The 12,534-nt window shown below is 35.2% G+C and overlaps 2 protein-coding genes across 7 annotated transcripts in view; one reads left to right on the top strand and one right to left on the bottom strand.

Annotated features, from left to right (window-relative positions):
• Positions 1 to 29: 29 nt before the first annotated feature.
• On the top strand, positions 30 to 7,204 carry gca (grancalcin). Of its 2 annotated transcripts, none has more exons than XM_088605454.1 (8): positions 30 to 190; positions 2,052 to 2,231; positions 3,360 to 3,429; positions 3,847 to 3,890; positions 4,203 to 4,350; positions 4,678 to 4,791; positions 5,321 to 5,379; positions 6,050 to 7,204. In XM_088605454.1, the coding sequence occupies exons 1-8, from the start codon at positions 167 to 169 to the stop codon at positions 6,074 to 6,076; spliced, it is 666 nt and encodes a 221-aa protein (XP_088461580.1). In that variant the 5' UTR covers positions 30 to 166; the 3' UTR covers positions 6,077 to 7,204. The 2 variants fall into 2 exon arrangements, with proteins under 2 accessions (XP_088461580.1, XP_088461581.1); XM_088605455.1 differs by lacking the exon at positions 30 to 190 and adding an exon at positions 263 to 843.
• The window catches only part of kcnh7b (potassium channel, voltage gated eag related subfamily H, member 7b), a 94,144-nt gene continuing 88,809 nt past the window's right edge, over positions 7,200 to 12,534 (bottom strand). For all 5 annotated transcript variants that reach the window (XM_088605447.1, XM_088605449.1, XM_088605448.1 and 2 more), the window contains one exon: positions 7,200 to 12,184. In XM_088605447.1, the coding sequence (XP_088461573.1) occupies positions 11,894 to 12,184 (291 nt within the window). In that variant the 3' untranslated portion in view covers positions 7,200 to 11,893. The remainder of the gene's footprint in view (positions 12,185 to 12,534) is intronic.

Below are 12,534 nucleotides of genomic sequence, written 5' to 3'. Positions count from 1 at the left end.
GAAGAAGAGAATGTGACTACATCCCGTTGTGACGTAGTAGAAGTATCGGAAGTTGTAGGGGCGTTTTATCTTCAGTTTTGAAAATTGTCAGAAAGTTGTTTACTCTCTGGTATCTGGTATCCAAATCCGTAACTTCTTTTCGCACCTCCTGTATTTACGGATAAATATGGCATACCCAGGATACGGTGGAGTAAGTAAAAAATGGAATGGGAGTCTCTTAACGGTGTATGTTTCTGTTCTTGTCTTTGAAACCATTAAAGGGCGGGGATTTACCAGAAGAGTATATATATATACTATACTATACATATAGGGACTATTTTCATTTAGCGTGAAAAAGGCTGGGCAGCTGAGTTACTTAGAAAAATCTTTTGATCGGTTTGATCAGATTTTTTACAATCTCCAAATCATCAGAAGGGTATATACAGCAGTATATGCAGAAAACACATATTAACAAAATTGTAAAATATTATTAGCCTTGTTAATAATGTTAAAACGAAATCTAATATCCAGTGTTCGCGATTAGAATATGAAAACTGAGTTTTCGTTTTCGAAATTGGGAAATGAAAAATCTTTGTCCTGTGAGACACAGTAGCGCCGTTGTTGAGTTAAACGGTTGTCTTATAATTTCCGGGTTATATCATTACCGAACAATTATATATTGCACTTAGACCACCTCGGTTTATAACTCGAGCTGTGTTCGCTACTGTTTTGAACATCGTGCTGGTGTCAGGACTGGTGTTACTAACATAACATGAAGATAATTTTTTTTTTAGAATGCTTAATTTAGATATGTGAGATCATCATGGGAGTACAAGAAGAGTTCAACCATCGCTCCGATCCTTGGTAGGGCTAGCTGCTTCTTCCTTCGCGTGTAAAAAGCGAGGGTAGTTCCAGAACTAGAAATGTCTATCTATACAGTACGTTTTGGCTGAAAACTATTCTGTTTTCCCTTCCTGTAATGCCAACAGCGTTTTTCTCGACTGGAGCGGTAATCGCCTCGTCAACTTTGCAAGCACCAAAGTGAGGGCTTGAAGTTGTACTGCAGGCACAGAAACATGTCCGCACGGGTTTGCGAGCATGAGTGTGCATGCTACCAAACTAGTGTGCGTTGAATCTGCCGTTTGACGATTTCTAGCGTTACACGTTTTTGCTTGTTATATTCTGTACTTTGAACCAACGCGCCCTTGCTGTATGCTGACACCCGCTATTCAGAATGATCTCATTCATTTTTTTTGTCTCATAAAACGATGTTTATGTGGAAAAAAAATACTTCAAAGGTGCTGGATGTGTTATTCATAAAGTTATGGGAATAAATCGTGTTGCTTCTTCCAAAAATAAAACTAATGATACAAAAATGCACTTGTTTGAACTGTCAACAATGTAGGCGGAGGAGTGGTGTGCTCTAGGTAGATATAAATGTTTAGGAATTTAGTCTTGGGATTCTTGGATAAAGTGCTGCTGTATGTTGGATAAAGAGGTTAGAAAATGGAAGGATACATTACATTACAGGTTTCTTCTACTGTACTTGTATACAGAAAATATAGACTAATAACTATGCAACTTTGTAATCTTGTCTGTAATGAAATGATGAAATTAGTTAGGTCTGCAATTTCTTGCGGGCTTTGAAATCAGTATTTGCATCACAAAGGAAACAGGAAAAGTCAGGATGCCCTTGTTCTTATGAAATGGGTATTAATAAAAGGAACTAGAGCAAGCATGTATGTCAGTGTTTGAAACAGAATAACAGTAACAACAAACTTATATTGCAGATGTAGGGGACCATCCTAAGACTTTTAGCATTGCTGGTGTTATACAATTTCACAGGAATAAAGATGATTTGTAATTATTATTCACAATGTAGATTCACAATATATTCACAATAAGAATTTATGAAGATGTATTATGAATAATTAATATAATTATTATTGATATTATAGGACGCCTGTACTAGGATGAAGACTGTGTTACAGTTCGATTATATGCCTTGCCTTCTGATATGAACTGTTTGGTATCAACTACAGTTTATGATCTGTCTGTACTTGTTTCCCCAGTATGGAGGCTATGGAGCACCGATGGCAGGAGTTCCAGGACACGGAATACCGATGCCAGGAGGACAGATGGGAGGACCTCCGATGGGTGGATACCCTGGTTATGGTGGTTTTCCCGGGAACTTTGGTGCTGCACCTGTAAATGACCCACTGTGGGGTTATTTTACTGCGATAGCAGGACAGGTCAGTAAGAATATACAGACAGATAATCAAAACTGTTTTAAGCTGGTAAAGATATGACACCTAGATTAGGTGGATGTTAGTGAACTGACTATCTGCATGCCTCCCTATAGATTCTAACGGATAATTATTTAAATTCTAAGCTGTCTAATTAGTTCTTTGTATTTGCTTTTTGGCCATGCTAGTTATTGTGGCACCTCAGGTAGAGCATTACCACCCTTGTCCATTCAGTATCTTTATCTGATTAATGCGGATTAAAAAAAAAACATCTGAAAAGTAAAAATGTAGCACTATAGTGGCATATTATGTACAGTTACAAAGAATACCACTGGGGAAAAAAAAACGATTTAGCCTGGCACTCTTGAAGTGGTTTCGATAGACCTGTACTGTATGTTGTGATCATTGAACATCTCTGTAACTTCAAAGAGGGGTCAGACCCTCAGAGGTGTGTGTAACTGTTAGCAATTGTCAATGCAGCACAATGCATTTCCCTAGTTTCTTTTATTTCCCTTGAAATAAAGAAGAATGATCTTGAACTGATGTACTAGCTCAGATCAATAGAAGAGTTGAATCTCCCTTGCTTTTTGAATAAACTGTAAGAGAAGTAAGTAGTTCTCTCTTTACAAGACAGACTAGAGTATTACCTGTTGCAGCCCAAACATGTTATATCTCAATTACAGCAGTGAGCAAGAGGCAGGTTAAACAGTGCAGGGAGACCCAGGTCATTTTATCTATATTTCACTCATAAGCTCGTGTTTGGAGAGGCTGTCTTGCTGACTTCACCCTGGGCATGCGCCTGGTTTTAAGACTATCCTGTAAATGAATTGACATTATTAAGAAACACGAGTAATGACTCAGGGCTCTGGCAGTTTGCTTCATTGGTTATGTTTAGGTGGTTAAGACCTGTTGGTCAGAAACATCCTGGTGTAAGATTTTCTTTTCCTTTGATTTTCACTGGAAAGGAAAGTTGTGGTAGATGATGAGAATGCGCCAGAAAAGAAAAGGCCCCTATTTAAAAAAAAATGAAGCTGATGTGTAACTTGGTGTTCTTATGTCATGGTTTTAATAAGATGCATCTTTTTACGGTACTGTATATTCTTTTTGTAATAATTATTTTTGTCTCCTTTTCAGGATGGTGAAATTGATGCAGACGAGCTTCAAAGATGTCTGACGCAGAGTGGTATTAGTGGCAGTTACAGTCGTAAGTATAGGCAACAAAATGAAGAATTTACAACCTTTTTGAAAATGCTTCAAATGAGAAGAAAAGAGGATATTCTGCTCAGTGTGTACATGGTTATTGGTAGTGGACAAAATTATAAGGGTGTCCATGCCGAATTTTATTCCAGCTCAGTTATTAGTGAGGTAAACCAGCTTGATTCTGCCTTAATTGGACCGTTTCAACAGTTTCTCCCAGCTCTTCAAGTGCTGCTACTTTAGAGACCTTAAAAATGTGCAGACTCCACGGCCCTCTAGGGTGAGGACTGGACACATTGGTGTAGAACATTTCAGTAATTTTTAATTAGGTTGGATTTTGTGATACTAGGGATTTGTTAGGAATAATGTTGTATTTGTAATGTGTGTCAATTACAATTTTGTGAATTGCATTTTCTCTTTCTAGCATTCAGTTTGGAGACCTGTAGAATCATGATTGCCATGCTGGATGTATCCTTTAAGTGCATAGTTAAATGACAGTGAATGGGCTTCTCTCATCTGTATTATTTATTATTTATAAAGTTAATTGTTGGGTATAAATCACTGGAAGATACGAATTACAGATGCTAGAAAGTGTATAGGGCTAATAAAGTGATCTTATTCCTTACACTTACTATACAGTATATAACATTTTTCTAGACTCTCCACTCAAAGCACTTTACAGGTCATGGGGACTCCCCTCCATCACCAACAATGTGTGGCACCCACCTGGTGTTTGTTGAATGAACATTATAAATGCAGTACTTAACATAATTCTTTTAGAGAGATATGACTGGGAAGATGGGATTTAATGAGTTCAAGGAGCTTTTTGGAGTTCTCAATGGCTGGAAGCAGAATTTCATGATGTTTGATCAAGACAGAAGTGGAACTGTGGAACCTCATGAAATGAGTCAGTCCATTTCCTCAATGGGTAAGTGCACTGTAAGCTGCTGAACCTCACCCACCAAACCTTGACCCTTAAATTAGTTGGTTTCCTATATTTGGTTTCTATTAAAACAACAATAACATTTTGCAGTTACGTGCTACGTAATATTTTGTTTGCCAGTTTAATTTCTAAAACAAATGTTTTTTGTTCACTTAAACATATTGTAAAGTTTAATTTTAATATACAGCATCTGGTACAATGTAAAAATCATCATAAAGTCAATACAGTACATAACATGATTACTCTGTCATACAAGCTCTATTTTTAATATCTAATATATGACTGGAGATTAACTGTTTTTTGTTTTCTTAGGTTACAGGGTTAGTCCCCAGGTGCTGAGTGGTATTATAAAGCGCTACAGCAAGAATGGCAGGATTTTCTTTGATGATTATGTAGCCTGCTGTGTAAAACTAAGAGCACTCACAGGTACAGAATACATCAGTTATTTCAACTAAATTTGACAGATGTGATTTACCAGGGAATGGTTAATTTAATGTATTTATTCTAGTGAAAATGAAACTTTCAGTTGCTTCTCAAGTGGCTCAGCAGTAAAGACTGTGGTTTTAGGCACAGGTTGTGCTCTCTGATCTGGATGTTGCCAGTTCAGGTTTAGCTCTGTTCTTTCATTAATCAGGAGTGACTGGGTTTCTCTAAGAGGCTGTGCCTAATTGCCGGTGTAGTGGGTGGGCAGTTATAGAATCCTTATTAATGCAACAGCAGCACCCAGTGACTATGGAGTGTTGTCCATGAGAAATACTTTCTTCTATGTATATGCAGACCCTTCAACAGGGCGCTGTAGGCTTGCATAATGTCAAATGGCAATCAGTATAAACAGGGTAGGAAAGAGAAATAATACATTATTAAATACAATTTTTTAAATTAATGAATTGGATATTTTATTGCAGAGTCAGATTGCAAAAAGAGCTCATTTAAATATTTTTTTTTCCCCTTATAGACAGTTTCAGAAGGAGAGATACTGCACAACAAGGAATTGTAAATTTCCAGTATGATGATGTAAGTACTTATGTGAAGCAATGGGGATGTTGAGACAGTAGGGTCTCGACATCTGCCAATTTAACAGTGGCAAAGTCACCCATTCATGATTCTGTCTGGCCGAGGAGTCTTGTATGGAGGAAGAGCAGGATGAATCTGAGCCAAAAGTTGTTAAACTCAGCTTTTCAAATTCGACGCATGACAGACTAGAATCATGAGATGAATCTAGCTCGTGAGTGACCCTTTCCCTGCCCCTTGCCTAAGTACCCACTACTGAACGAGTGCATCTCGAGTGGCCTTGTTTATGTATTTTGTATTTGTTTTGTATTGTTTTTGGATTTTGGTCTTGTTTTGAACACAACTGGTTCTGTCAGGAGATTGCAGTTAGGTGAGTAATATAAGATTGTGATTACTATTGTTTGTTGATCAAAGTTATTTTAATTAAAATAAAACCAATACATTAGTACTTTAATTATCATATAAGGGAGGGTTACTTATGTCTCTTAACCATATGTTCTATATACTGTAGTAGATTATTCAGCTGTGTAGGGGTGGACTTGGTTATATGTGGATTTGGCTTTTTGCGATGGTTCTCTGCACCAAACACTTGTGAATATCAAGACCCTACAATACTTTGAATTATATGAAAACTCTTTGCGAATTTACGCTTCTTCTTTTGTTTTGACTGTAGTTCATATTGTGCACGATGTCGATCTGATTACCTCATGATCGAAATCTGTGGGGGACAGCGGTTGAAACCTGTTGGATTAAGAACAGCTTTCGAAGGCTTCAGTCTACTTGGATGTGTTGTAGCTTAAGAACACCAGCTGCTGTGTTTGTGTGGTAAAGTATGTGCTAGAAGAGTATGTTTCTTTAAAGATAGACCAGCACGACCGAAAAACAAAACTATAAATGTATAATGGACATTTGTACTATATAATTTTTTATTTAATAATATAATCCAAAATAGGAATTTAGCATGTAGTAAAGCACACAAGGTCAGCTTGTACAAAGATCTATATTGTGTTGAATTGTGATAAACCCTTAGGGCAAAAGGGACATATCTTATTATGTTTTGACAAATCAGGTGCCACTACTTTGACTGATTAGTACTTCTAAGTGGATGATTGTTCTTTTATATGATTTCTACAACCTTGAATGTGCATCACCCTTATTTGGGAAGTTGAGATGTAATGTTGCCATTTTATAATTATTAGAAGATAAATTTACTAAGGAGGGTGGCTGAAGATGTCCAGATCGTTTCAAGTTACATCTCATGGATTACCCTATTAGAGTGTGACATTATTTACTTGCTGGTGTACTGTAAGTACCATTATAATACTTGGGTATGAGCCCAGTAAACTTATGGTAAAAAGGCAACTCTTTTGACACAAAGTGCCAACATCATCTATAAGCACTTGGATCATCATTGATTTTATTTTGTGCTTCTTATTTTGCCATAAACTACAGTTTTTATCTGTGTACATTTAGAATTTGGAAGACAAAGTAAAGAACTGCAGTGCTTCAGTGTTAGAGCAACATTTGTGATAACTTGTTAATCAGTGTATCAAGGTTTTTTTTTATTTCTAAGCAGGCCAAAAGGGATGTTCAATGTTATTTTTGTCTGCTGTATGCTAATAATTAAAAAATGTGAACCACAGGGAATCTGCTAATCATATTAACTGTTACAATGTTTTTCTTTGATCAGTTGCTACCTTAAGCTTTATGTTAATAGCTACAAATGCAACCTATTTCAAATAGTTTATAACACAGAACAACTTGATTAAACGTTAATGGATTTTGTGTATTTTTTATGTTAACACAAAACAATAAACAAAAGATTGTATACCGTATATGTTTTATTTATACAATTGTTCAAAAGTTGTTACCTAAATCAACTGTGTTAATACACACAATATTGTTTTTAGGAACAGAAACATTCAAATCAGCTGTAAAGTGTTGCATTGTATAAAATATTATACAGTGGCAAACTTTATAAATACATAAAAACAATTGTGTAACGCACTAGGAGATTAAAAAGTGACATTTCCTCAATACAACCAGTTTGAAATATGTGCAAAAGTAGGCAAATCTAAAAGCCTTGTAAGAAACTATTCTGTTGATCTGTCTGCTGGCCAGTTACTCTTAACAATTTCAGCACAGCTACACCATCAGTTTATTTTTTTAATGAAGTGGCTCCAAGCCTTAATTGCCTTTGTAGTAGTACAGGTACCAGACCGATACTTCTTGATAGGTACAATTTTGCCATACAAACATTTGATATGTTTCCTAATAAATATAAATGATACATTTAAAAAAAAGGATTTCATTAAAATTGTTCATGAAATACTGCAGAACTCTTCATATCATAGCTGTTCACTTGTAACATTTTGTATGAGTGCGTTCTAGACTAACTGAAATTGCCAGTTTTATGAAGTGGTTAAACTAATCCTGCTCATTTAATGAAACAAAAAAAAGGTGATGGAAGAAACGTTCTTAACTTTTAGCCACATAAATCCCCAGCCCCTTTTTAACATGAATGGGCAGCTTCTACTGAGGAATATAACAAACTATATATCACATTTACTTTCAAACTACCAGTATAAACATCAGAAGTACTCACGTTTGATGTTTATAAGAACGATAGTTAAAATGAGAAGATACTAATTTGTCCATGTGTCTTGTTTTGTTGCTATCAGATAATCGATCTAAGGATATCATCCTGTCACTTTTTGAAAGAACCAAAGGTATGTTCTTTAGCAACGTGGTTTGTTCAGGACTCCCACAACCCTCTGTGTACAAAAGGGTTTCCTGTAATCAGGTTTAAATGTGCTTCCTTGTGATTTCCACATCACGTATGTCCTATTGTTTCTTTTTGTTCATCATTTCATGACATTTGTAAGTCTGCTGCCTCTTTCATGAAATGGACAAGATAACACTTCCTTTGAGACAGACTTTGTCACATCTGTCCATCGTCCCACCAATTTCAGTGAAGGAATGTGGCTTCTAAATTGCACAATACCTTCTTAGATGCAACACAGTGACATTACAGAAATGTTCAACCTTTACGAAGTATGCAGAATTGCATAACAGTGTTATGTATACACAAGTATTCACACACTTGTATACATATACACAAGTTATCATGTAACAAGTGTTATGAACAAGGTGTTCATAAAACATTATGTTTTAGGTTTAAAGCTATGGTTAAGGTTGGGACTGGCATTTATGAACAAAGTAGGGTTAGGGTTATCAAAAGGATTTGGGTTATTAAGAAAATGTATGTGCCCATTAAGTCTTTTGGAAGAATGGGTTATGAATGTTATAATTTCTTACGTAGTCCCCAAGAATGTATTATACAGGTTACCTAAGCCTAATTTGGAGCAAGCATCATCATGGACGATTTTATATTTTCGATGTGGCAAATATTTTTGTTGGGAGAGTTCCAAAAATGTCTTTGCATAACAGAGGGTATTTTAAAAGGAAGCCCTAAAGCTGATGTATGTAGAGTGATGAGTCATGAACAAGTTATAACATGTCTTGCAACTTATACATTTTTATTTTTCAGGAAAAAAAAAAGACTATGGGGATATTCCTTATTTTCAACACAAAGGACTATTGTGGATTTTGACCATAGTAGTATATACTTTATATATATATAAGGGTATGTGTAAGTTAATTTATTAAACATGCTAGAATAGTTGATACATGTTGTTTTTTGTACTGCTATAATGATTCAGTCAAAAGGGTATGTAATTACAAATGTACAAAAATGTTTTATAAATAATAATGGATTAGCGGCCTATGGATTGTGGGGGGTGAACTTCATACTCATGATATATCTTATTTGCTCTTTAAAAAGCAGTAGAATTTGGAATTCTCAGTGATACGTAAGGTTTTGAGGCCTGCTAAGTGTTGAGCAAAATTAAGAAAAGCAGGAGTCTGAAGGTAAGGGAAGAGGTAAAAGTAAAAAGTTAACAGTGCAGTGAAATTTGTGATTTTTGCTTTGCACTAATGTGATGTGTATTTCAGATCACAAGATCAGTATGAGGCAAAACTATTGAATGTAAGCTTTTGTTTTTGGATATTATTTTGGGTGAGACTTGGCCAAGCATCTCAAAGGAACAGATCAAGAAAATGGTGGTGGTGATGGTTCCAGCGGTTTTAGCATATCAGGGGTATGTGACCAAATTCTAACTACACAGTAGTTTAAGTTAATTTGTCCCAAATTGTGCTCTTGTGCTCTTCTAAAATGGGAGAGGGATTGCAAACAACAAATTCCATTCTTCTAACATGACTAAACATGTACTGTATGCACACAAATTCCAAGTAAGCTGCCATTCTGTACTATTGCCTCATATTTATCTTTTGATCTGAAATACAACTTTCACTTGTACATAGCACAAAATGATACATTTCACTGCGTTGTCACAAGGACTTATGCTTTTCACTGTAAAAGAAGGAGGACTTGTCAAGACACCATTGGTTTTTTCACATGCCATTATCTAAGTAATACAGTATACTGAAGCAAAATAAAAAATACATTTATGAACAAATAGCTGCATTTTTTCTTGTGTAAGATCAAGAGTAGTTAAAATCTTCTGAAGGATAGATAACATATCCAAAACCAGTGCTAAATTTCTTTTAAAAAAAAACTTTTGGGTAGATTTTCATCTTTGAAAAGAACTGTGGTAAGTTAACTCTTTAGGAACTTGAGGAATGATACACCACCCAGAAACTGACCAATGCCTTTGTCAAACCATTGTGCCTCTGTCAAACCTCTGGGTTCATTTTAGCACTATTGACAACATGAACATTGTTGCTATTGATTGTTAATAGAAATTCAAATCTGGCCAATGTTGCTTAGAACTAAATCCCTTGTCAGTTCTTAAAATTCAGATTTTGATACAGAGAAAATGAATGGTGACAAGCTTTGGTAAAGGATGGAGATGCTTAGGTTTGGTTGAATTGAAAACCAACCTACCTGAACTTTGCCATTCCAAAACGGCTGATGCAGTTGAGCACCCCTTTTTCTCAAACATGCAGGTTCATGAAAATGGTGTTAGCTTATGTTCTTTGTGTGAGAACAAACTTCAACTTTGCTAATTAAAAAGGAATGAAATCTGGAAAGCAAATACTGTACATGTTCACCATCCATTGGATGACAATTATCAAAAGTGTATTACTGTGCATCGCTTTCTGTATGTAATAACATAATAAAATAAAAGTGGAAAATCCAACATCTCTCAACCAATCCTATTCCCCACAATATCTTATCTCTGTGTACAGATGTAGGACACCTATGAAATGGTTCATGAAATGATAAAATGCACACCCTTGTTAAAGCTAATTCAAGACATTTTATGAATTGACAAAGCTTGGCTGTTTGTGGATTGGCTGATCTTCACAATATTAAGCCTTCAGTTTAGCATGAGCAAATTATATTTTAATCAATTTTGAGCAAGTTGTTCAAATGTGCTTAATGCCAGATGTTTCCCTGAAGTTCTACTGTATCTCAATCCAGAAAGTTATTTTACTTTTAAAATTCACAACCTTAATAATTTCTGTTAACGGTGATCTCCATGGTAATGCTGAAGTGCCCAATAAGATAGTCAACTGAAACGAGGAACTTTAATATTATTGCTTACAAAGCACAGGGCTGGATCTAGTGGTGCAATTTAAAACATTTTACTTACACTTCATAAATAAAGTATTTTAAAAATAACCTCTTTCGAAATACAGTGATGGGTATTAAAATGCAAAAATGCTATTAGTTCCAATACTAATATTTGGAATATTACTTTAGGCATTTTGGATATATTTCTTCTTTCTTCTTTTTGGATAAGCTGTACATTTAACTTACAAATAAAGTTGGGTCATTACTGTGTATGTACAGTTTATCTGAATACAATAAGTCTTCCTAGACTTTGGATGCGTTGAAAAGGGGGTTTGTGACCCGGTTTAGGCACAATATTGCATCTGGTTTACAAGTCTGCTTATTGGCTATTTATTTAAAACTTTTCAGGAATACCATAGATTGGATCACTTTACAGAAGTATTAAAAATATGACCTGGATTTTCTTAGTAAAAAGCAAAATATGTGATATTTGGACATTTAAATTCAAATATGTGCTTTTAACAAAGTTTGGTTCAAGTAAGTTGTGTCCTATATAGATTTTTATAAAACCTTTATTCATTGCCTAGAAAACATGCGAACACCAAATCAGATTCCCCTTGAAATAAATCATATTCAGAACTTCATGCAACATAAAACACTTCCAAACATGCATTTCTTTTCTGAAACAAGCATGTAAGGTGCCTTGTGTTGCTGGCAGTGTTACATCTGAAATATATACATGATACTATTTTTACCTTTTTATTAACTGTAAATTAAGAAACTAAAAATTTTAGGAAAATCTACAGTATTCTTTGCATATGACATTATCCTTCTAGACCCTGAGTCAAACTTAAGAGGATTCTAATTTATATTGGAAATGGACAGACATAACAGCAATGCGAGCGATCTGAGGTGTGATTATTTCCCAGGAAGACCAGGATCAGAAACATGCCTGTGGAGTCCCAACATTCCTATGTTACTTAGGGAAGAATCTGGCAGGGAAGGGTGGCGGATTGGAAGAAGGAAAAATTTGGACTGAGGCTGATAAAATGGAGTTGTTTGGTTATGTTCATGTTCATCTTCCTGTTCAGTTTCCTGTTCCAGAAGCGAAGCTAAGTTCTCCTCTGATGCTGTGTTCAGATGGACTCCACTGGATAAAGATTCTTTGGATTTTACATTGGGCTTTTCCAAGTCTAAGAGTTCTGGGCTCTGAAATAAAGCACATACAGCACATATAACATTTTAAAGAGTTGTGTGAATATTTTTCATCGGTTCTTCTTTGGCCATTCAATTGTCGATACATTTCGGTATATTGATAAAGTATATGTGTATTATATAATACATTAAACTAAGGTTAAACTAGAATTTTGTTCATGCACAGAAACAAAAGTAGATATTCCACATTTCTGCTATGTTAGTAGCTTAATAGATAGACATGGTGTGATCGAGAACTTACATTATAGTTTGTATGAAGAACATTTTTAGTTTTAGATCTTTATAATGTTTAAAATCAGAAAATATGGTATGCTTCTGAAGGTGAAATACAGGACTGTAATACT

The sequence above is a fragment of the Lepisosteus platostomus genome, chromosome 14, assembly GCF_059453375.1.
Source record: "Lepisosteus platostomus isolate fLepPlt1 chromosome 14, fLepPlt1.hap1, whole genome shotgun sequence".
NCBI classification, from domain to species: Eukaryota; Metazoa; Chordata; class Actinopteri; order Semionotiformes; family Lepisosteidae; genus Lepisosteus; species Lepisosteus platostomus.
This window is presented reverse-complemented; position numbering and strand designations above follow the sequence as displayed.